The 24,627-nt window shown below is 38.6% G+C and overlaps 1 protein-coding gene across 1 annotated transcript in view; it reads right to left on the reverse strand.

The window, feature by feature from the left end:
* Positions 1–24,627, reverse strand: part of LOC126832468 (uncharacterized) — a 135,437-nt gene that overhangs the window by 99,515 nt on the left and 11,295 nt on the right. The window contains exons 12-40 of the mRNA XM_056103230.1: positions 24,074–24,352; positions 23,127–23,255; positions 22,337–22,521; positions 20,525–20,761; positions 19,874–19,981; positions 18,287–18,484; positions 17,714–17,920; positions 17,192–17,329; positions 16,619–16,783; positions 15,728–15,877; positions 14,923–15,036; positions 14,162–14,443; positions 13,042–13,262; positions 12,001–12,193; positions 11,197–11,379; positions 10,363–10,560; positions 9,573–9,786; positions 8,219–8,568; positions 7,719–7,949; positions 6,674–6,817; positions 6,028–6,196; positions 4,279–4,454; positions 3,682–3,943; positions 3,074–3,267; positions 2,875–2,961; positions 2,215–2,454; positions 1,467–1,631; positions 1,034–1,202; positions 446–624 (exon numbers count right to left, since the gene is read on the reverse strand). Coding sequence (XP_055959205.1) covers positions 446–624; positions 1,034–1,202; positions 1,467–1,631; positions 2,215–2,454; positions 2,875–2,961; positions 3,074–3,267; positions 3,682–3,943; positions 4,279–4,454; positions 6,028–6,196; positions 6,674–6,817; positions 7,719–7,949; positions 8,219–8,568; positions 9,573–9,786; positions 10,363–10,560; positions 11,197–11,379; positions 12,001–12,193; positions 13,042–13,262; positions 14,162–14,443; positions 14,923–15,036; positions 15,728–15,877; positions 16,619–16,783; positions 17,192–17,329; positions 17,714–17,920; positions 18,287–18,484; positions 19,874–19,981; positions 20,525–20,761; positions 22,337–22,521; positions 23,127–23,255; positions 24,074–24,352 — 5,567 coding nt within the window. The remainder of the gene's footprint in view (positions 1–445; positions 625–1,033; positions 1,203–1,466; positions 1,632–2,214; positions 2,455–2,874; positions 2,962–3,073; positions 3,268–3,681; positions 3,944–4,278; positions 4,455–6,027; positions 6,197–6,673; positions 6,818–7,718; positions 7,950–8,218; positions 8,569–9,572; positions 9,787–10,362; positions 10,561–11,196; positions 11,380–12,000; positions 12,194–13,041; positions 13,263–14,161; positions 14,444–14,922; positions 15,037–15,727; positions 15,878–16,618; positions 16,784–17,191; positions 17,330–17,713; positions 17,921–18,286; positions 18,485–19,873; positions 19,982–20,524; positions 20,762–22,336; positions 22,522–23,126; positions 23,256–24,073; positions 24,353–24,627) is intronic.

The raw sequence follows: 24,627 nt of genomic DNA on the forward strand, positions 1-24,627 counted from the left end.
AATCCTATTCAATTCCCCAATCCTATTTCAAAAATGAAATGAGGTTTAATGTCCTACTTTTCGGCTCCGACTGGGCTAATGAAGACGGATATTCATGCTTGAAAAAAAAAAGAAAAAAAAAAAGACATAAGTAAAAAAATTCCTTAATAACACACAGCTGTTCAAACTTGGGGGAGATTGCCAAAAAAAAAAAAAAGAAATGGAAAATGGATGATATAAAAATAATTTATTTTTAGTGTTCACTTTTTGACAGGTGTAGACCTAACATGGGAAATAAAACTAAAACAATGGCCTGTTTCCTCATCTTCGAGAGTAGAAATTTCAATTATTTGCCCTCATTGTCGGAGTAGAAATTTGCCTTCATCTTTTGGAGTAGAAATTTGCCCTCATCTTTGGGAATAGAATTTTGCCCTCATCTTTGAGCGTAGATGGTAAATATACCTACCTGGAGTACAGTTCAGGCATTGATCTCTGGATGTTAAACCTGTCAGATTAGAGAAAGTTCCTGGTGGACAATTCTCTGGTTCCGACGTCTGACTCGGACAGTAGTGACCTTCAGGACAGAGGTCAGCATCTTGACCTTGTGATGGTGTACCAGAAACGGCTCTACGTCGACAGAAATATCTAAAATATGGTGAAATGATGGTATTAATATTCCTTTTAACATATTCTTTGGATCAGTTCGAGAACAAGGTATTTAAATAAAATTGGAACACTTTACAAATATTGACCATTTGAGACTGAAATTGGTAGAAATACATTTTAATATCGTAGGACACACGAGTAGAAATGTTACGATCCTGTGGTGTTGAACAGTTACATATAGGTGAAAAGGAAAAAAACAACCATTCTCCATGCTACAATTTCAATCTCTATCTTAAGTACTTAAAAAGGCAGAAAAACTACAATATAAGGGAGACAACTTGTATCAACTTAAGTCTAAGTTTTCAGACCACAATGATATAGAATATACCACAATATGACACTACAGAACTTACTAGAATGGAACTTGACAGATAATAGACTTGCTTACCCAGCTTGGCATATTTTACTATATTCTGTTTGTGCTTCTTGATCACAGAAATAACCACCTGGACAATCCTGACAACCAGTGATGTTCTGTACACCAGTTGCGTTACTGAAAGTTCCACGCGGACATCGATACTCCATGGCAAACTTGGTTCCATCGGGACAATAATGACCTGAAAAATTTGAATTTTACAAAGATGATAAAAGTTGGAGATAAAAAACTTAAAAAACTTTGTATTATGCTTGATGAAACCTTGACCCATGGTGGCTTTGATGATTATTGAGTGCGGCATGAGGGGAACGCCCAGGTACGATCCAAGTATTGGTCGATTACGTTCCTCGAGAATTTACAACCTGCTTTACCTTTTTCACTGGTGCAAGATATCAAATATTTAACTACAAAATTGTTTCATTCATTAACCAGTTGTGTTACTTACCTGGAGGACAGAGACTATCATTATAAAGAACAACAGGGTTTTTAACGTTATCACAATAATAGCCAGACGGACATGTTTTACACGACCCTTGACCTGTTTCATCCTGGTATGTTCCACTCAAACATCTGATTGGTTCGTGACTTCCCGACGCTGAACAATAATGACCTAAACAAAATACACAGAAAGATCAAATTAGTAACTGAGTGGGTGGGGCCAGCAACACTCCCTCAACCAATAGAAACTGAAGAGAAAGAATAATCTACATTTCACGCGGATCCACGCCACTTGGCTCAATGACAAACCTTTTGATCCAACCTGCATGCGTTAACCATTCGCCCCCACCCCTTCCTCATGAACAAGACAGACTGTTTAATAAATAGTTTAATATAAAAGAAACATTAACACCAACCTATATTAAAGATACAGAAAATAAAATTGTATTTGTATTTATGCATAATGCCCCAGAATCACCAGTTACTCAGGTAACTTAAGGGCCACTTTCAACAAGTGATATGGCTTCTAAATTCCAAGTACAAAATGATCTCTTAGTATAGTGGTGGGTGTTGTGCACAGGCTGATGGATCCGGGTTTTTTGGTGGTTGGCATGTATATTCAGCAGGATTTGAAACATTCCTTCCAATTGGCTTACCTTATTGAACATGTGTATTCATTCTGAAGCATTCATTCTGATTTGCTTACCTATTTGGCATGTTTATTCATTCCGCAACATTTGCTGCGATTGGCTTACCTATTGGACATGTATATTCAGCAGGACTTGAAATATTCATGCTGACTGGACAATAATAACCAGCATCACACGGACCCGTTGGTTGTACATTCCCATAACCAGCACAGTATGATCCCTGAACACACGTCTGACAGTTCGCTTCTGTTCGTCCTCCTGTGACGTTAAGGTATGTTCCCGGAGGACAATACGTACCATTGGCGCTACCTGGTGGACAAAACTGTCCCATACCACACACATCACCTACACAAATAATTGAAATAATCAATAATATACCTGCTTAGTCAAAATGGCAGGGATTTTACTTTGTGAGGGAAACAATTTTGTTTACTTTTGATAAGCAAGATTGTCTTTTCAAAGAATGTGGCAATTTTTAGCATTGATCTGGCTTAAAAAAAAAAGAGAGTACATTTTGAAGTGTATTTACACACAACTTTGAATTGAACTGTGTTTTAAGGTTAAACTATAATTTTAAGACTGACAGGTAAGTTCTCCACTTGGTCCTTTTCACTGTAAGTCAGTCTAGACTGGTCAATTTGGCTCTTTGTTCTTCCGTAACGTAGCCAAGTTTAAAGTAAGGCAATAAATTAAAGGTTACTTAATGTCCGAAGAAAAAAGTGAAACAAAACTGTGACCAGCCAATAAGTTAAATGTAAATATTACCGTAGGCCTGTCCGACTGGTGTTGATGTTGGTGATCCTGATAAACAGTAATAACCTTCGCTACAATTACCGCTGGGAGAAGACAACTCTGTAATTTAATAAAACAGGACGATAAACACTAATAAACATGGCTACTATTACCACTAGGAGAAGACAATTTCATTTTCAGGCCAACTAAAAAGGAAGAAATATGAACGTACCTGTATCTTGACAGAACTGGCCAGGTGAGCAGGGTATCTGATTGGCGCTACCGCCAGGACAGAAATAACTAGGTTGACATTGTCCACCTTGTATAACCACGGATGGTCGGGCTGATACCGCACCCTGTAGACAATACCATCCAGGATCACAATCACCTGTATGACTGGATAATCCAGTACTACCACAATATTTACTGAAACATTGTAATACATAAATCAGCACATATTCTTACAAATAAAAATATTTAAAAAACACATCATTCAATTCAGAAAAGTTGTTAAGTTAATGCTAATATTAAAACTTCCCTACGTAAAGTAACCACTTTTCTATGTTTATAGTGTTGAGAGAAAGAGAGAGAGAGAGAGAGAGCGTTTAATTTCAATAACAAGCTTGCGCGTAGGGGGTCTTTAGTAGTAGGAGGAAACAGGAGGACCGACAGAAAACCCACGAGGTTGGACAGGCAACACAACTCCTTGTCATGTACAACCGGGGAATCAAAACCAGGCAACTTGACTCAATGACAGATCTAACGTGCATGCCTTAGACCTTTCTGCCACCCAACCTCCAGTTGTCATGTGACATTAGATATTAGAACAATTTTACTCACCCAGGTGGACAAGGAAGACAATCAGCTTGCACGGCTCTCCCGGTTTCATTATTGTAAGTTCCGATTGGACATGGGTTCGTATATGGTAGATCCGATCTGATTGGACACCAATGACCTTCCGGACACGGGATGGGATCACTGGTATTGACAAGGCAGTAATAACTGGCTGGACAATCCAGACATGTTGTACTTCGTGTCTGATTGGTGTACGTTCCTGCTTGACATGGTAGTGGTGCGCTGGATCCAGACGGACAATAATATCCTGTAAAATAAACAGTTTTTAAAATAAAATTGTTGCAAAATTGGTTTCTAACGATTTCAATGACCTATTCTTTTTTCGAATCCCAAGTGCCAAGGGTTTATGTGAAAATCAACCAACGTCTACACTGGGACCACAGTTTTTAAAATCTCAAAATCTGGCAATTTCAAGAAACAGTCGAAAACCTGGTTTTGGTAGACCAAGCTGGAAAATCCAGATGAACTGTCTAGGCCTACATCGGGAATGAACCCAGGACCTCTAGGTATGCAAGACAACACCTTATTGACGGAGCCACTGTGGGATTTGATTGTTTTGAATAAGTAACAATTGATATTTACCTGGAGGACATTCATCTCCATAAACCTGGCCAACAGGTGCTGCATCAGATGATCCACTACTACAATAATATCCTGCATCACACTGTGGTCCCGAGCTCGTCATGTTCACATTCGGACAATACGTTCCTCCAGGACATTTTATACAGTTATTAACATCACCATATCGTATCGCAAACCTAGAAAAAACATGTTGAGAACCCTAAACAACACTAGAACAAAGATGCTGAGAACCCTAAACGAACCTAGAGAAAACCTTTTCAAAACCCTAAACAAACTGAGAAGAAACATGTTCAGAACCCTTAACACATCTTCCTGACACTTTTTTTTTTTTTTAGTTTACTACAGATCTGCCTTTATAATTATATCTTTTATTGATTTGTTAATCAATATTGACTTGGCAAATATGGTTGAAATCAATCACTGCTGCCTTCATCTCACGTGCGGTGACCTCGATGGTCATAAATATTTAAGACACATCTCTTACAATCTGTGGATATAACTTTGAGGATACCGAACATTATTTATTACACTGCCCCCTACATTCAGATGCACACAAACAATCCATAGCTTTATGTCCCCAGTTTTTATTTCATCAAACACTTGAATTAATGGGACTAAAAATATAACAGACTCAAAACAAAATTTTTGAAAAGGTTCATACATTTTCTTTGAAGAGTTGTTATATAACCTGCGTTCTGGAAGAGGTGTGGGATTAGCCAATGAAACTGTCTGTTAGGCGCGTTTTTGACATTAAGTGCATGGAACTGTGGTTAACCCACTAGAAACAACCACGCTGATTGGTTAATCAGGTGTCTGACAACATAGGATCAAAAAATGCTTGTATGACCTCTGACGTGACCATCCACTACAACTGGTCAGATCTTCATGTGGTGTAGACCAAGAAACGATTGTATGACTGACGTGACCATCCACTACAACTGGTCAGATCTTCATGTAGTGTAGACCAAGAAACGATTGTATGACTGACGTGACCATCCACTACAACTGGTCAGATCTTCATGTGGTGTAGACCAAGAAACGATTGTATGACTGACGTGACCATCCACTACAACTGGTCAGATCTTCATGTGGTGTAGACCAAGAAACGATTGTATGACTGACGTGACCATCCACTACAACTGGTCAGATCTTCGTGGAGCGTAGACCAAGAAACGATTGTATGACTGACGTGACCATCCACTACAACTGGTCAGATCTTCATGTAGCGTAGACCAAGAAACGATTGTATGACTGACGTGACCATCCACTACAACTGGTCAGATCTTCATGTAGCGTAGAAATGAAAATGAAATGAAATGGGGTTTAACGTCCTACTGTTTTGCTCCGAACTGGGCTAATGAAGACGGGCATACGCCATACAGTGTGCTATGAGGGAAATTTTGCCCGGACAGCGGCACTACGGCCTACTCTTATATCGAATTCCAACTGTCAAGAGATCTTTTACGTGCACGCCAATGTGTACACGGGACCTCGGTTTTTCGTCTCATCCGAATGACTAGACAGCTGTCCTTGTCAGGCCCTCCGTCCTGCATCACTGACAAGGGGGAACCACGCCGGAAAATCTGGATGAACTTTCTCGGCCAATGTAGGGATCGAACACCCGACCTCCAGGCTAGCGAGCCAGCGCCTTACCCATCTAGCCACCGTGATCCCCCTCATGTAGCGTAGACCAAGAAATGGAATATGGATCTGTATTTTAATAAGATTGATTTAAAGCCTTTATCTTACCCATACGTTCCTACTGGACACGATATAGGGGCTGGTGAACCTTCAGGACAATAGAAACCTTTAGGACAGACACCTCTATCAGGATTATCAGTATCTTCAGGTGTGGGACTACTAGATCCTGACTGAGACCAATATCCTGGGTTCAGTTTACCTGTAGCATTCGTTAAACCTGAAACAAAACGAATTCAAAATCACTATGCGAGAGAGAGTCAAGTCCACTGACCAAACTAGGTCATTTCGTGACTAACATATGGTTCAATTTTATTTCAATAATTCGCTTGCGCATAAGGGTTCTTAAGCAGTGGGAAGAAACCGGAGGACCCGGTGAAAACCTATGAGGTAGGTGACCCTACTCCTTGTAATGTACAACCGAGGAATCGAAATCACACCAGTTGACTCAATGACCTTATGGTACAGTGTGCACATGCTAACCATCCACCCAACACAAAATACCAGTAGGTCATGTCGGGAATAACAAATTCAATAACTTGTAGGGGTCTTTAGCAGTAGGAAGATCTGGGAAAAACACACAAAGTTAGGCAGGCTACATTACAGACCTTATGGTCTAAAGGGCATAGGTTAGACAAGTGAACCATCCAACTCAAGGACTCTAGAGGGAAAAAAGTTAATATTTATAATTAGTTACCTGGAGTTTCACAATAATGACCCGAAATACAGGGAGTACATTCTGATTGTTGTGTTAATCCATCTCGTGATCCGAATGTTCCGGCTGGACATGGATCGCCTTGTCTGATTGGTATGAGAACAGTACTAGCTATACAGTATGATCCTTCAAACAGAAATAAAACAGGCATTATTTAATTCACAAAACATTCCATTCCATTTTTCAATAGGCTCCATGTGTCATTACATTTTCACTTAAATATCAATTTTCTCACAGCTTCACACTTAAACATACATTATGCAAGAGCTAAATCGGCCTATTCCATTAATTCGACATTAATTAACTCATCCAGACCATAATCAACTCTCGATGACATCGCTAGCCTACGATATTTACTGGATTAGAATCCAATCTGCTGCTAAATGCTTATTGATGAATAAATCAAGAAATGGATAATCGAGACTGTTTTTTATCGTACCAACTTTAGTAACGATGATTGAGGATAGGCCTAAAATTCAATCGCTTAATTCTCGGTTCAGAGTGGATCAATTTGACTGAAATTTTCTGCAAATTCCCTTTACATTATCTAGTTTTTAACTATTATAGTGAGAACTGACAACTCTTTATCAAATCTCCCATAATGTATCTTAAATGAACTTTGATTATTTAATGTCTAATTAAGAAAACAAAATCAAAATACCAACACTAGATCATTTCCTTTCTTGGATTTATACTAGGCCTAACAGGTTTCTCCGCTAGCAATAAAAGATGGTGGCATCTTGTTACGCTCGAGCAACATTGATCAATGAAATTTCAATTTTTAGGTCGATATTGTAGTTGGAAAGGGATTCTTTTATGGCTCAAATCATATTTAAGCCTTTAACCTTTAGGAGTACCCCTTCACTGGAGTACCAAGCAGTTGCACATATTCCGGCCATAGTCGCTCGGTATTCTATCCATTTTTGGCCGCACGGGTCCTAAGAGTTAAGTTTTAAAAAAAAAATTTGAAAGTTTGGATATCAATGTTATATATCTGTATCTAAGAAATTATGATAATCAAATTTACCTTGTGGACAGAGTATGGGAGCTTCTTCTGGATAACAAAGAAAACCAGCTAGACACAGTTGACAGATAGATTGTCCAGTACTATTAGCGTAATATCCTATATCACAGATTCTTGGTTGATCGGTACCTTCTGGACAGATATGATGTTGGGGACAGATGTTTCCAGTGATGTTATCAATAGGATCTGGTAACCATGATCCACCCAGACAGTAATATCCAGCATTACAAGGACCTGGATTAATATATAAAAACACACAAGACTTAATGGGATACTCAACTGAACGTTCCAGAATTGAATTCTCTAAATATGAAAAATTATGACATTCGAGTGAAAATCGAGTCCTACTGCATAAGAAAAGCTTTGGCTTTCATACAATTTTATTCCTTTTATATGATGACATTCATGTTTTGATGAACGACAAAAAATGGGGTTTACCATCCTACTTTTCTGTATCAACACCAGGAATTTTAAAACTATTTGATAAAATATTTCACACTTACCTGATGGTTCCGTTAGCGCAGTGCCATTACAATATTTTCCAGGATCACACGACTTGCAGGCTGTTAATTCATCTTTTCCGCTACGGTCAGGATTATACTTTCCACGTGGACACGCGATCATCAATGATGTTCCTTCCGGACAATAGTAACCAGGGTGACATGTATCTCCAAACAAAATGGCTGTCTTATTACCAGATGTGTCATTATTGTAAACAGGACTGTCATCCAAGGCAGCACCATAGCAAATATGTCCGGCTATACACAGGCCTGCAGGTTGTGTAGCTCCACGATCTTGACAGTAGGAACCCGCTGGGCAGACGGTACAATCGTTTATGCTGGACATGTGAGTTCTGAAATAGAGAGAGTAATGGGATTTAACGTCCACCCATACAAACTAGGTCATTTCGGGACTAACATATGTTCAAATTTATTTCAATAATTCGCTTGCGTGTAGGGGTCTTTAGCAGTGGGAGGAAACCGGAGGACCCAGAAAAAACCAACGAGGCTGGACAGACGACCCTACGCTTGTCAAGTACAACCGGGGAATCGAAACCACGCCAGTTGGGTTAGCTAGGGGCCTGCTCAATGACAAACCTTATGATACAAAGCGTACATGATAACCATTCGGCCACTCAACCCCACTTCCCCAGGTTGGCCATGAATGGTGAGCTAATATAATGTAATGTAGATGATGGTTGCCAACTGTTTGTTGTGGGTTTCAACAGAGGTAATGCTAGAGCCTTATTCTAACTCTGTACATGATGACAGACCTTTATAAGTTCACATCACACAAGTTGATAGCGCATTCATTTTTTACTTAAGACCTAGCAACATAAACTGATCTGGGTTCAATGGTGCCATTTACTCATTTTACGCGTACTATTTTATATACAGGAAACAGGAGTAATTAAAGCTGGACAGGCTGATACATCTGCGTGGAGACAGGATCAAAAGATGATACCGGCGGGGTGGAGTAGTAAAATAAAATTATAGTATCCCCGCTTAACAGAATACACAACACAAAATTTTAATTTTATCTTGATAAAGGGTATTGCACCCGAAAAGTCGACCCATTAAACGATCTTCTATTTCTACAAGTCTGCTGTGTATTCTGTTGAGCGGGAATTCTTTAATTTTATTTTATATACATTAAATAGGAAATATTTTTTATCTAGATATACTTCAAACACCTTTATTTTTCTAAAACTTCAAAAACATTTTATAGAATATCATTTGCAGAAGGAAGAAGTTAATATTGTGAGTTAGTTATCCCCCACCAATGTCATCCAAAGCACATGTGTTAAACCATTTCAACACCCAAACACCCCCGTAAAAGAGAAAATGTCTGCCATACCTGTTGGAGAATGTACCAGGAGGGCAATCTGTTGGTACAAAACTACCGTTACCACAATAATACCCAGCTGGACACGCTACTTGATCCGTTAACGTTTTATTAGGACAATAAAACCCTGGTTGACATTCGAAACATTCGCTATAACCATAATACGGCATATAGGTACCAATACCACATTCTAACTGAGCTACAGATCCATTGGGTGAATAATAACCTGAAATATATAACATAATAACCTGAAATATATATCATAATAACCTGAAATATATAACATAATAACCTGAAATATATAACATAATAACCTGAAATATATCATAGTAACCTGAAATATATCATAACATTTATATCATGGATGTGTTCACTTCTATGGAATATAGTATTTCTCCTATTTTGAACGTCCGCATTCTATTTCTGTTTTTTTGTCCAATTTGGCAGAGAGACTTTGTACCATTCATATTTTGTCCAATTCCTCCATCGGGTTTTGTCTGTTGGTTTAATACTGAAACAACTTACGAAATGAAACCGAGAAATAATGGTTTGAAAGTCAGGACGAAAGTCGACCTAGAAAGCTTATTTCATCTGTCAACCCAACTTTTATGAAAATATTTGTATGGAACCGTCATTTTGTTTCCATAGAAACAACTGACTATACATACTATTCTTGTCAGCTTTACAGGGCTCAAAAATAGAAGAAAGTGCCCCATCATGACTACCACCAATTTTAATCAAAAAGCATCAAATTAAATCAAAAGCATCATTAAAAGTTATGGAGAAATACTACATAACATACCTGGTTCTGTGATATTCTGACGTGGTGTTTTAGCGCCCCCTGTACAGAAATATCCTCCCCAACAGGGGCCTGTTGGTTCTCCGCCTGCTATAGAGGAACAGTAATATCCTGGGTCACATGGGTAACAGTCATAATGATTGACAGCCCCGGATACATTACTGTACGTTCCTGCTGGACACGGTTTAGCCTCAAACGATCCTGAAATTTTCATACAAATTATAAATAATATTTGAGAATTGCATTATATAATATCAATGTTTTGCCTGGACAATGTTTTCGCCTACTCTTCATCCAAGTCTTACTATTGGTTTTGCGTCCAACCCGAACGAATGTTACTTGCCAATATCGGGATCAGACTAGGTAACTCTTGATTGACCAACCAGCACAGCCACTGAGACACCTTGGATCAAAGAATGTAAACGTTACTATCTCCGTATTTATCAAGATAAAGAGAGAGATGGATACAAATGGTTGACAGAGAAATGGGGTTTAACATCCACTCAACACCAACTAAATCATTTTGGGACTAACACATGGTTCAATTTTATTTCAATAATTCGCTTATGCGTAGGGGTCTTTAGCAGTGGGAGGAAACCAGAGGACCCAGAGAAAAACCATGAGGTTGGACAGGCCACCCTACTCCTTGTCACATACAACCGGGGAATCGAAACCATGCCAGATGACTCAATGACAGACCTTTTAATACAACACGTACACGCTAACCATTCAGCCATTCAACCCCCAAAATTTATCAAGATAGGGATTTTCAAAGTTGTAGAAATTATTAACATATGCCGATACAATCTTTATTAATATAACAGAAATATAACTTACCTAGTACACAATATCCTCCGGCAGGACAAATAGAACCAGTGATGCCATCTGTAGGAGCGGAAGTCTTGGCACCTTCTAAACATAAATATCCTGGATCACATGGTGCTCGGGCCTGCAGGAGACCTGGAGCATCACAATACCAACCCGGATCACATAGTGTACAATCTTCTAACTTCTCCAGATCTAAAATAATACACATATCAATTAACATCTGGGGATAACCTGATAACCTGAGAGAGAGAGAGAGAGAGAGAGAGAGAGAGAGGTAACCTTCTCTCAACATAAACCAGGTCATTTCTTACATTCAATCAGTCAATAGTAATTTAAAATCTGACTATTCAATGTTACAAATTCATCTGATAATTTTCACCCAAATGTGGCTCAAATTGTGGATATTTCTATTTGAACAAACACTGTGAGGTTGATATCATTGAGCAACAAATAACTTTTATACATGAAAATATTTTAAATTAATATTTCAACAATTGGGAGCCAGTGCAGTTTATAGAGAATGAGAGTAATGGGATCATTAACCATTCTGGCAGTGGCATTCTGCAAGTTTTTTTTTATTTTTTTACACTGTGAGATACTCATCTTGTAATAAAGGGAATTACAATAGTCTAAACTAGACATTATCATTACCATTGCATGAACAAGTTTATCGGTGGATTTCATGTCAAGAAGTCTACAAATTCTGCCAATCTTGAATAGAGCGAAAGATATAATTTTACACGTTTGAGATGCTAAACTCTCCATCGAGCAGTTAGCATCATTCATCTACCCTGATTATGAAAATGATCTTACTTGTTGAGTTTCCATAGCGCCCCATAGGACAGGGTTCTGGTTTGGATGAATTAACTCCACAGTAATATCCACGAGGACAATCTATTGGCTGACTGGTTGCTAGAGGACAGTACTTGGTTACAGGACAAGGTTTACAACTGGCTAGGTCTGGGGTTGCTACAACATCTGTATAACTTCCTTCTGGACATGGTTCCTGAAATAATACAAAACAATCATGAAATGAAATGGGGTTTAATGTCCTACTGTTCTGCCTCAACTGGGCTAATGAAGACGGGCATATGCCATGTGTAGACAGACCTCAATTTTTCACCCCATCCATACGATTATACATAGTCCCTTGCATTGTTAAAGTTACAATTTCATATTTTTAGGTTATATTTTTAAAATGTATTAAAATAAAGCCCTAAAATAGATGGTATCTATAAACGTTCCTACCTTGTTAAAGAATAATCCTATTAATCCTATAATTCACTATTGCCAGTTGAGAAATTGGCAAAAATATCGTTTTCAACTTCAAATTCAAACGTTTGAAGATAGCTATTCCATGATGGGGAATAGGAAAACAAGGGAGGTAATTGCAAGGTAATTGTGTTATTATTTCCGGTGTGAAGATTTTTAAGTGTGAGAAAGATAACCTATGATCGTATAATAGTGAGTTGACAACCTATTGAGCAAAACATTTGAAGATAGCTATTCCATGATGGGGAATAGGAAAACAAGGGAGGTAATTGCAAGGTAATTGTGTTATTATTTCCGGTGTGAAGATTTTTAAGTGTGAGAAAGATAACCTATGATCGTATAATAGTGAGTTGACAACCTATTGAGCAAAACAAGGGAGGTAATTGTGTTATTATTTCCGGTGTAAATGAGTTTTAAGTGTGAGAATGACACCTATGATCGTATAATAGTGAGTTGACAACCTATTGAGCAAAAGACATAGAAATAATTATATCTTGACTTTCTTAGAAAATATGAAATTGTAACTTTAATGTAAAATATAGGATATTTTTTTACGTTATTATAAGGTTCCGTTTCACTAACCTGATCATTTCCATACCCTCCAATGGTTGGAGGTTCCACTCCGAATGGATTGGTAACAGGACTTGGACAATAATATCCCACTTTACACGGACCTGTTTCAACGGAACTTCCCTCCTGACAGTAATATCCAGGGGTACAGGGAGCGCAGTCAGTGTTCACGTCTGCTGCCCCAACAGTTTTACGTATGGTTCCTACTGGACAGTTGATCTCTTCTGAGGTTGCTGTAAAAAAAAATAAAAATAAAAAATTTGGGACTAACATATGGTACAATTCTAGTTCAATAATTTATTTGCACAGATGTCCTTAGAAATATGAGAAAACTGGAGGACCCAGAGAAAACCCACGAGGCTTGACCCAATTAAAGACCTTATGACCTAAATCGCTCTAACTTGACCACTCCAGCACCCCAATCCAATGTTTGCGTGAGCACAAGAAACAGGAAGTCAAATGTCAAAGGAATAACATGACCAGTTCTCCTTGTTAAATGTATTTTACCTCAAATTAAAGGGGCTGCAATGCATGTATTGTTTCTCATTTACCGACAGCTCTTCACATATATCTCTGTAATTCTAGGCTTTTTCATGTCAATCCCCCATGTGCATTTCCATGCACGATTATTTGTATTTCCATGTGTATGGAAAGAAATCCCTGAAAAGTTTTGGGAATCCCACGTAAATGATGTGAGAAGTGAGGATTTCTCTTTACAGCATGAATCCTGTCATTGGCTTTTTATAATAACACCATTTCAAATATTCTGCCATTTGAAAGCTGAATAAGCAGAAACAAGAGTGGTTAGTGGAAGAGAACCTCTGTTTATATGCTAGAAAATTAACATCCAGAGAGAGAGGGAGAGATGGGGTTTAACATCCACTCGACACAAACTAGGTCATTTCGGGAATAACATATGGTTTAATTTTATTTCAATAATACACTTGTGTGTAGGGGTCTTTAGCAGTGGGAGGAAACCGGAAGATCCGGAGAAAACCCATGAAGTTGGGTAAACATCCAGTTGGGCACGCCTGTGCACACTTCATGCAAATCATTTTTGTAGAAACAGTCGCATTACATTTTAGACTGACTTTTTCGCCAGCGAAACGCGTACATGGAAAGTAGGCCTTACCTTCGGGGCAATATTTTCCCACGGTGCAATCTGTTGCCTCGGAAACAGCCTTCAATCCTCCAACACAGAATTTTCCTGCAGGACATTTCTTGGAATTCAACATGGCTTCCTCGGACGTAGTGGCATTATCGCAGTAATAACCTGGTTCACAGACTTTACATGATGACTGACCAGGCTTTGTATAAAAACCAGTTCCGCAGTCGGTCGGATTGATTGATTCACGGATACAAAATGATCCTCCGGGGCAAGGGAGACAATCCGATTCACTTTTAGCTGGATCTCCTGAAATAATTTAATATAAATTTTCATTGTATTCACCAAAAATCGCAATAACCTAATTTATCTTTTTAATCACTTAAAAATCTTTGTATTCTATATTCTCATTGAAAATTACGATGGTTACAGATTTAGATTTAATTGTCATTTCTGTAATCCATGTACCCAAAATGTTCAACAATATTTTTTGAGAGAGATCGCCTATCTGCAAACATTTTTGATCAAAAAATATTTTAATTTTGGTCCTATAAAAACTATAAGATTGTCATTAGATGTACCATCAGAGTTTGGTACAAGGAGATGAGATTTTAAATTTAAATTTTTGATAAAAGAAATAATTCAATTTTTGTTTATAAATTTTGTTAAAAATCAAATTTTTGTTTACAAATTTAGCTCACAATTTAGTTTATAATTTTTTGTTTACAAATTTAGTTTAAAATGTATTTTTATAAATTTTGTTTATAAATTTTGAATGTGTTACTTACCTGGTCCTATAAGATTGTTTGTGTTACCTACAGAGCTCGGTACGACTCCCCACGGCATGTACGTACCAGTGGGACACGCCTCGACAATACCCACACCAAACTCACAATAATGGGCTACAAAAACAAATAAAACAATGACTTAATTGATAAAACATAAAATTCACACCATTTTCAGATTAAATATCCCTATTTATAAATAATGTGTCAAGTAGGGGGTGATTATAAAGAAGAAATTTGAGAGACATGGTTCAACATCCACTCGACATAAAGTGGGGAACATCGGGACTAACATGTGGTACAATTTTATTTCAATTTTCTTGCACTTAAAGTTGGGGGGGGGGGGGGGGTCAGTAGAGGGATGAAGAGTAAAACTACGATGTTGGGCAGACGCCTCTAATCCTAGTCACAATCAAGCTTAGGACTAACATGTGGTACAATTTTATTTCAATAATTTTCTTGCACTTGGGGAGGGGGGGGGGGCAGTAGAGGGATGCAACCATTACCAGACGTGGAGTAAAACTACGATGTTGGGCAGACGAATCGACTCCTGGTCACAATCAAGCTTAGGATCGAAGCCACGAAACCTTACTGAGAGACGTTATGATCTAAAGCATGTGTGTTAAATAACACAACCACACTTCGGTATATTTTAACATGGATTATGCCCTGAAGAATTAACGATGATCAGTAAATTTCGCGACAGATTGATCGGTTCTCAAACAACTATTTCATTGGTTCCATTTTATGCACCATCCAAATAACTGACATTTCAGAATTATCAAAGTTTAATCTATTTCATTCTTACCTTGTGTACAGTGTACACAGTCACTGAGAGCTGATTTACCATAGAAAGCGTTGTACGTTCCATTAGGACAGCCATATTGAGATGCAAACTTGGTTCCCGCAGGACAATAATATCCAGGAGGACAGAGGTCGGTTGGTGCTGCTTCACCACCTGAATATAATAACACAGAATATTTATTGCTAAATCAATACGTCTTTTACCATTGCCAACAATTTATTTGTCCCCTATATACCCCAACAATTTACAATATTATGTCACCTAACAGCCCCAACCATTCACAATATATCTCATCTACCAGTCCCAAAAATGTTCAACACATGTCATTTACAAGCCCCAATAATTTATAATACTATGTCACCTTATGGCTCAAACAATTTACAATATTATTCACCTAACAGTCCCAAAAATTTACAATATTATGTCCAAATTCTAAAATCGCCAGTTGACTCAATCACAAACTTAATGATCTTAAGCCAACACATAGAGCCTTCCAAACCCCTTAAAAAAACAAATAAAAAAAGATTTTAATTTGATTGGAAATGAAATGAGGTTTAACGTCCTACCGTTCTGCTCCGACTGGGCTAATGAAGAGGGGCATACGCCATACAGTGTACTATGAGTGTCATTTTTTGCCCAGACAGCGGCGCTATGGCCTACTCTTATATTGAATTCCAACTGTCAAAAGATCTTTTACATGCACACCAATGTGTACATGGGACCTCAGTTTTTCATCCCATCCGAACAACTAGACAGCTGCACTTGTCAGGCCCTCCAAAATTCGATTGGAATTTACACCAAATCAAACACGCACTATTTAAAGAATCCGATTCTGGCGAGAGTCTAAATTTGGATTTGCTTCAGTCAAACCGGTTTTAATATTGATAAACTTACCGTTACAGTAGTAGTTAGGTAGACACGTATCACACTGATTCTCAGCGTAAAGATCGGAACGATTGGAGAAAGTGCCAGCAGGACATGGATAACGGTCTGGTGATGGCGTCTGTAGAGGACAGTAATGACCTTGTTTACACGGCTGGGGAGGGTTTATTGTTACACCTGTAATATATAAAATAATAAAATTATTCCCACATACAAACTGTGTGATTTGATGATATAGTTGGAGTAAAAAACATATTCGAACAAATTTATCTATGAAATTATTGCATTTATATTGTGCGTAGGTGGAAAGCTGGAGGACCTGGAGAAAATCCTACGAGGTTGGTCAAACTACCCTACTCATTGTCACGTACAACCAGGGAATCGAAACCACGGATATCAGAAGGCCATCTTTTCCCTGTAAGATCACAACATCAATGTTGATTTAAATTGACAAATAATTTGTGTTTTCAATGTCGAAGACTGTGGATGATATTGAGTTAGAGACTTAGCTACTTTATCATTTAGCTACTTTAACATTTTACCATAACTAGAGAAGTTTCTTGATTGGAATTCATGTGTACTTACCTGTACCCCAATCACAGTAAAAGCTGAGTGGACAAGCATCACATTCATCAGATGAGGTGAGATTTGTTCTACCTGTAACCGTACCAGGTAAACAGGGAAACTGATCAGCTGTTATTGTACCTGGTGGACAGTAGTGACCTGAAAAAACAATTTAAATATTGCTCATTGATAAATTAATTAATTTGAAGAAATGAAACGAAACCAAGGGTTCTATTTATGTGCACAAACTTGACTAATGAAGATGGGTCTGGGAAGGAGGGAGGGAGGGAGCAAGTTTGTGAGAGAGGGGGAGAGAGACAGAGAGTTTTCTTATCTCAACCAAACCTGGATTGAAGCTCCTAATCAAAATCTTACATAATACATCATTAAATATTGTAAGGATAATGTTTGTTTAACTTCCTGTTTCATTGCTTCTTTCACCAAAATAGATGAGAATATATATTTAACATTTATCAACATGTCCATACATATACAATATACATTCTGAAAAAGATCTAATCTTCTGATTGGCTGAACACTTACCTTCTTTACATGGTAAAGTAGAAGCTATTTGATTGGCTAAAGGACATGCAAAGCCAGGTTCACAACGATGGCAGTTGATTGGATGACCTGTTCCATTGTCAGGGTTATAGGTGCCAGGGTCACATGGTATCGGGGCTACGGTGGGTTCAGCCTGGGTACCGGCAGGGCAATATGCTCCCGCTGGACAAATATCACACTGTGTGGCATCTAAAAAAAAAAATATACAAAACAAATTCTAACAATTGCTTACAGACTATCAAGTTCCATTCCTTACCATACAAGTTTTTATTCAGATATTCAGAGCCGAAGTTGTGAAAATAATTAGGAAGCTATTGCGACAGACACCCATAGTCAGGCATCTTTATTTTGATGCCCACTAAAAATATTTACTAGAGTGTCATGGGTTAATTTTATGCCAACTATGAACAAAACATCCAACTTACAAATGAACTCAGGTCGAAATATCGTCAAACCCAGGACTTCCTGGTTAGTGTGGCAGCGCCTTATTCACTGAGGCAGCGTGGTTCCCTAATGAAACTCGAAACAGAACATTAAATTCACAAATTAACTTACTTTCTAACCCGAGTTGGCTACTGTATGTCCCGACAGGACAGGAGTTCTGGAAACCGGATCCTTGACCTCCCGTACAGTAAAATCCGGCTGGACAATTCTGACCATCTGTCGCTGATCCTTGTACACAGAATTTAGTTGCTGGACACGAAACGCAAGCGGAATCACTGGTAGCATTCTTTTTATCGTTGTATGTCCCACCTGGTAGAGAGATAATTCAGCAAATTAAAACACATATCACAATAGCTTGATAGATAAAAACAAGAGAAACCGAGTCAAAACGTCATCAGAAATAAACTTTTAAGTAAATTGTATTCCATATAATTGTGATAGGAGAGCAAATGTTGGGATTGTTAATTCTCATATTATGCAGTAATTGTTGTGATTCTGGTGGGTGGGGTTGGTTATGATGTCTAGGACAATGTCTTCATGTTAGACTGATGATGGAACAAGTTCTGCAAAGTATTGGGGATTGAGGGTAGCTGGAATAAGCTCTTCAGGTCATTTGAGAGGAACAGTGTCTTAAGTTATTGGGGCTGATGGTGGATGGATGGAACAGTGTCTTCAAGATATTGGGGCTGATAGTGGATGAAACAGTGTCTTCAAGGTATTGGGGCTGATAGTGGATGGATGGAACAGTGTCTTCAAGTTATTGGGGCTGATGGTGGATGGATGGAACAGTGTCTTCAAGTTATTGGGGCTGATGGTGGATGGATGGAACAAGGTCTTCAAGGTATTGGGGCTGATAGTGGATAGATGGAACAAGGTCTTCAAGGTATTTGGGCTGATAGTGGATGGAACCGTGTCTTCAAGTTATTGGGACTGATGGTGGATGGATGGAACAAGGTCTTCAAGGTATTGGGGCTGATAGTGGATGAAACAGTGTCTTCAAGGTATTGGGGCTGATAGTGGATGGATGGAACAATGTCTTCAAGTTATTGGGGTTGATGGTGGATGGATGGAACAGTGTCTTCATGTTATTGGGGCTGATAGTGGATGGAACAATGTCTTCAGGTTGTTGGGGTTGATGATGAATGGTGGATGTAACAATGTCTGGAAGTTATTGAAACCTATGGAGGATGGAACAATGTTTTCAGTCCAGCATCAATTCCTGTTTCATTCAAACATTTAATACAAAACATGTTGGATTACCATATCGTGGAATTGTAATTAAAACGAATATTAGAATTTTATCCAATGCAGGTTCATCAATTAATCATATAACAGCCATTGAGATGCAGATGCCCTGTTCAGATGCTGAGTGCCAAAAACCTGAGCCCTGTTTTGATGCCAAAGCCGAGAACATTGTTAACTGTAATTACAATATTGACGTGTTGTCATTCAATATTTATAGTTTCTAATTATATGTGACATAATGTTTACTTCTGATGTAGTGAACGCATGCCCAGTCTTGACAATCAGATTAACTTTAGTTTCCGATATATCTGGATGCTTGGGCAACTTCTGTTGCTAGGGGTGCAATCTTAGTTCTGTGTTTTACGTATTGGAATGTGGACATGTAATTCATCTGTAATTGATGAAACCTGGTGTTGATAGTATATTTTATAATTTGTGAATAAACAGAGGTACCTGGACAGGGATACTTTGTTCTCATTGGTGTTCCCTGTAGACAATAATGGCCTTCTGGACATAAAAACGTACTAAAATCTTCTACACCGGGACCTTCACAATAAAATCCTGAAAACACAAAACAAATTGCATTTAAACAAAGAGTCGACCAGCCAATAAATTCAATCTGCAATTGCGACGCCAAGTTGTTGGGGACTACTATATGGTTATTTTCTCCCTCGCTAAATGTGATAATTTTATCCAGGCGGAAGGGTTTAATCCATCTTCAATAGAAGGCTTGATCTCGCTTTAACTCCGTACATCTTATCAAGGCCTTCATGAAGTACCCTACATTTCTCGGCACTAATTCCGATTGGTTCCTGACCATGTTGGGGACCTCTCAGATTCCTCAATAGAAAATATCATCGCAAATACCAAGTTTATGGTGGTATAATTTTATTCCAATAATTAGCTTGTGCATAGGAGTCTTTAAGCAGTGGGTGGAAACCCACGAGGTTAGGCAGGCGAAACTAATCCTTGTCATGTACAAGTGTTGAATAGAAACCAAGCCACATGATCTAACCAAGCCTTATGATCTAAAGCTGCCTCACATTACAGACCACTCGGCCTCTCAATCAGGCAGTAAAATATACACCGATGTATAGGTCCTACCTGCTGGACAAGCTACACATGCTGCCAAACTTGTTGAGGCGTTAAACAGGTTGTATGTTCCAGCTGGACACGGATAAAACTCTTTCCCATCACACCATCCACCCTTAGCACAGGCTCCAGATGGTGGTGCTGCCTCCGTTGATCCAGCTAAACAGCGAAATCCATAATCACACACGGTACAGGAAATGGCTCCACCTGCTGAGTAAGTTCCTGCTGGGCATTCGGTTCTCTTGGCAACTGTAAAATATAAATTGATGACATAAACAACATAATCTGATAAATATGCTAAATAAAATGAAATGGGAGAGAGAGAGAGAAATGGGGTTTAACGTCCACTCAACACAAACTAGATCATTTCGGGACTAACATATGGGTCAATTTTATTTCAATAGGGGGGTCTTTAGCAGTGGGAGGAAACCAGAGGACCCGAAGAAATGAAATGAAATGTGGTTTAACATCCTAGTGTTCTTCTCCGTATGAGCATACACCATACAATGTGCTATGGGGGAAATTTTGCCCGCTCAGCGGCACTATCGCCAACTCTTATATCAAATTTCAGCTGCCAAGGGATCTTTTATGTGCACGCCAATTTATACATGGGACCTGGCTTTTTCGTCCCATCCGAATGACTACACAGCTTTCTTTGTCAGGCCCACCATCCTGCACCAATGACAAGGGGGCAAACGACACCAGAAAATCCCAACGAAGTTTCTCAGCCAATGCAGAGATTGAACATGCGACCTCCAAGCTAGCAAGTCAGCGTCTTGCCCCCTTAGCCACCATGGCTCACGACAAGGAGAAAACCCACGAGGTTGGAGAAATGAAATGGGGTTTAACTAACATGTAGTAAATATTTATTCAATAATATGCTTGTGGGAGGAAACCAGAGGTCCAGGAAGATGGATCTGCTTCTTTTCATATACAAAAATAGGATCAAAGGGGCTATACTATATACCGGAAAACACCGGAAAACAACCGGAAAACACTGGAAAACTACCGGAAAAACACTATATACCGGAAATCACACTAAATACCGGAAACCACCCTAAAAAGGTAACCCGGAGAAGGGCTATACTATAAACCGGAAACTAACCCTAACCCTAACCCAGCACACAGAGGACCAGACTCCCGGTTACCTATTTAGGGTGCCAGTCTCCGGGTTACCTATTTAGGGTATTTTCCGGTATTTAGTGTGTTTTCCGGTTTTCAGTATAAAATGGTGTTTTCCGGTTGTTTTCCGGTATATAGTATTGCCGGGATCAAAGCCACACCAGATAACTCATTGACAGACCTTAAGAACTGAAGTAGACCAACTCAATTTTAATGTTCACTCATCACAAAATAAGCCATTTCGGGACTAACATATGATAAAAATTTATTAAATAATTCACTGTTTCGTTGGGGTCTTTGACAATGGAAGTAAACCAGAGGACCTAGAGATATCCAATAAAGTCGGCCCAACACCTTTTCACGTACACGTGTTGGATGGATACCACATCACTTGACTCAATGATATCATGCATATGTTAGAACACTCATCCTTTAAAGTCCACTCATCACAACCAAGGCCATTTTGGCACTAAGATGGGCTAAATCTTTATTCAATAATTTGCTTCTCGTTCATAGGGGCTCTTTAGAAGTTGGGGGATCAAGCAGAGGGCCCTACTCCTTATCACATATAAGAATGGGATTGAAACCCCACCACTCAAGTCACCAAAAGTTAAAGTTACTTATGAAATATGTTTCAAAAATTATCTTTGTTTTCTTATAAAGGATTGGAAAAGCTTAATTCTCCAAAAGTCAAATACGTACATTCAGGTGTCGGACAGTAATATCCAGCCTCACAACCAGTACAGTTGATTGCCCTGGCAGCACTATAATAACCTGGATCACAGAGTTGTGCCCCTTGATCTAAGAATGGACATCTATAGCTTTCATCACATGGTGTACATTGTTTAGCTTTGCCAAGAGAATATGTTCCTGCTGCACAAGGTGTTCTAAAAAAACAATCATAAAACACAGAAATTGGTGGTGGTGGTCAAAATTCTTTTTTTGAGAATTGGGTTCCATAAACTTAAATTTACTTAAAGGGGCAAGATTACTCTCATTAAGAAAACAAATGAAATGGCAGTGGTAAGCTGATACTGTTGACTTATGAACTTGGGCCTTACAATAATAATAATAATAATAATCACTAAAAGATATCACTACTAGTGTAAAAGCGTTGCTTTTTATAACACCCATCACTATTGAATACACAAACCTGGACAATATTTGTGTATATCATTCAATAGTCATGTTTTTAACTCTCATGTACAACATCTATCAATATTATATATCTAGACTAGGTGGTATCAGGTGTTCTAGATAGAGTTAGCATACCCTGTCTCATATACGACATCTATCAATACTATATATCTACACTAGGTGGTATCAGATGGTCTAGATAGAGTAAGCATACCCTGCATCATGTACAACATCATGTACAACATCTATCAATACTATATATTTAGAATAGGTGGTTTCAGATGCAGTTGTTCTAGATAGAGTAATTCTATCACGCATCAAGCTATAAAATATAAAACACATGTTGTAGTCCTACCTGCTGTCCGAGTTTGTTGTTGCACATTCGTAACCTGGAGGACAGTTAGTACATACTGATTGATTCCCCGGTGAAAACGTTCCTTCTACACAAGTTATCTCTAGATTCTGGGTTGTTACAGGACACGCTCTGAATAAAATAGAAAATAAATAATTACACAATCAAGGTCAGTTGTTGTGTCTTATCTGGTGTTCTTTGGTTTTTATAAAACTTTTCTTTTAAAATCACATAAAACTGCAAACAAAGAGTGTGGGGACCCTTCAGGAATAAATCTTATCGTTGAGCCATCCATTTTGATTCAGATACTTTCCAAATGACATATTTTTATCACTACCTCGATCAGTTTTTAAAAGCTGAATTATTTGTGACATGTACTCGCGTCTACTTCAAGATTAAAATGTTTAAGATCTGCAAAGTGTTCTTTAATTCACATTGGTCTATTTCATCACATTTCTTGCGAACTGACAAAACTGATATATTTAAGTATTGAGAATTATGCGTTTGACATTTGTGCTCTGTTGTTATCTCTGTGGCCATCAATCACGGCGGGCAGTGTGCTGTGAGAGAGAGAGAGAGAGAAATGGGGTTTAACGTCCACTCGACACAAACTAGGTCATTTCGGGACTAACATATGGTTTAATTTTATTTACATAATTCGCTTGCGCGTAGGGGTCTTTAGCAGTAGGAGGAAACCGGAGGACCCGGAGAAAACCCACGAGGTTGGACAGGCGACCCTACTCCTTGCCACGTACAACCGGGGAGTTCTATGAGAGACATTCGCTCGGACGCAGCTCTATGTCCTACTCGTACATCAAATTCCAACTGTCAAGGGTTCTTTTACGTGCACGTCAATGTGTACACAGGACCCTGTTTTTTTCGTCCATTTGAACGACTAGACAGCTGTCCCTTGCCAAGCCCTGCATCTCATAGAATATAGAAATACTTACTTTCCTGCTGGACAAACAGTACATGTTGTTTGTCCCCCTGTAGAATACGACCCAGGCCAGCACCGCGAGAATTCATCCGTTGTTGAATCAGGACAGGAGTAGCCAGACGGACATGATAAACATTCTGTTGATCCAGCACGTGAAAATGTTCCGGGTAGACAATCGGTGATTCCTGTACCATCAACATTCGGACATTTTTTACCAGCGGGACATTTTGTACAGACTGTAGCAGAACCGGTGGAATACGTGCCACTTGGACAATTTAATTCTAATGCTTCACTGAAAATACAAAAAAATACACAGTGTAAACCAGGGGCTGCCAGGCAGGATACGCCCACATGTTGCAAGAGATGGATAGAGAACAAGCTAAAAACAAAAACGATTTTTTGAACAATCAGGGGAAATAAAACAGAAAGTTATGGTCTGAAATGCGCAAATATCAAAAGAGACTGAGATTTTTGAAATATAAAGATATGTTTTATGTTTTATCAAAATTGGATAAAAATTGTGACCTCTAGAGGGTTCATAACCTTTGTATTACATACTTATATACA

The sequence above is a fragment of the Patella vulgata genome, chromosome 9 (genome assembly GCF_932274485.2).
Source record: "Patella vulgata chromosome 9, xgPatVulg1.2, whole genome shotgun sequence".
Taxonomy (NCBI): Eukaryota; Metazoa; Mollusca; class Gastropoda; family Patellidae; genus Patella; species Patella vulgata.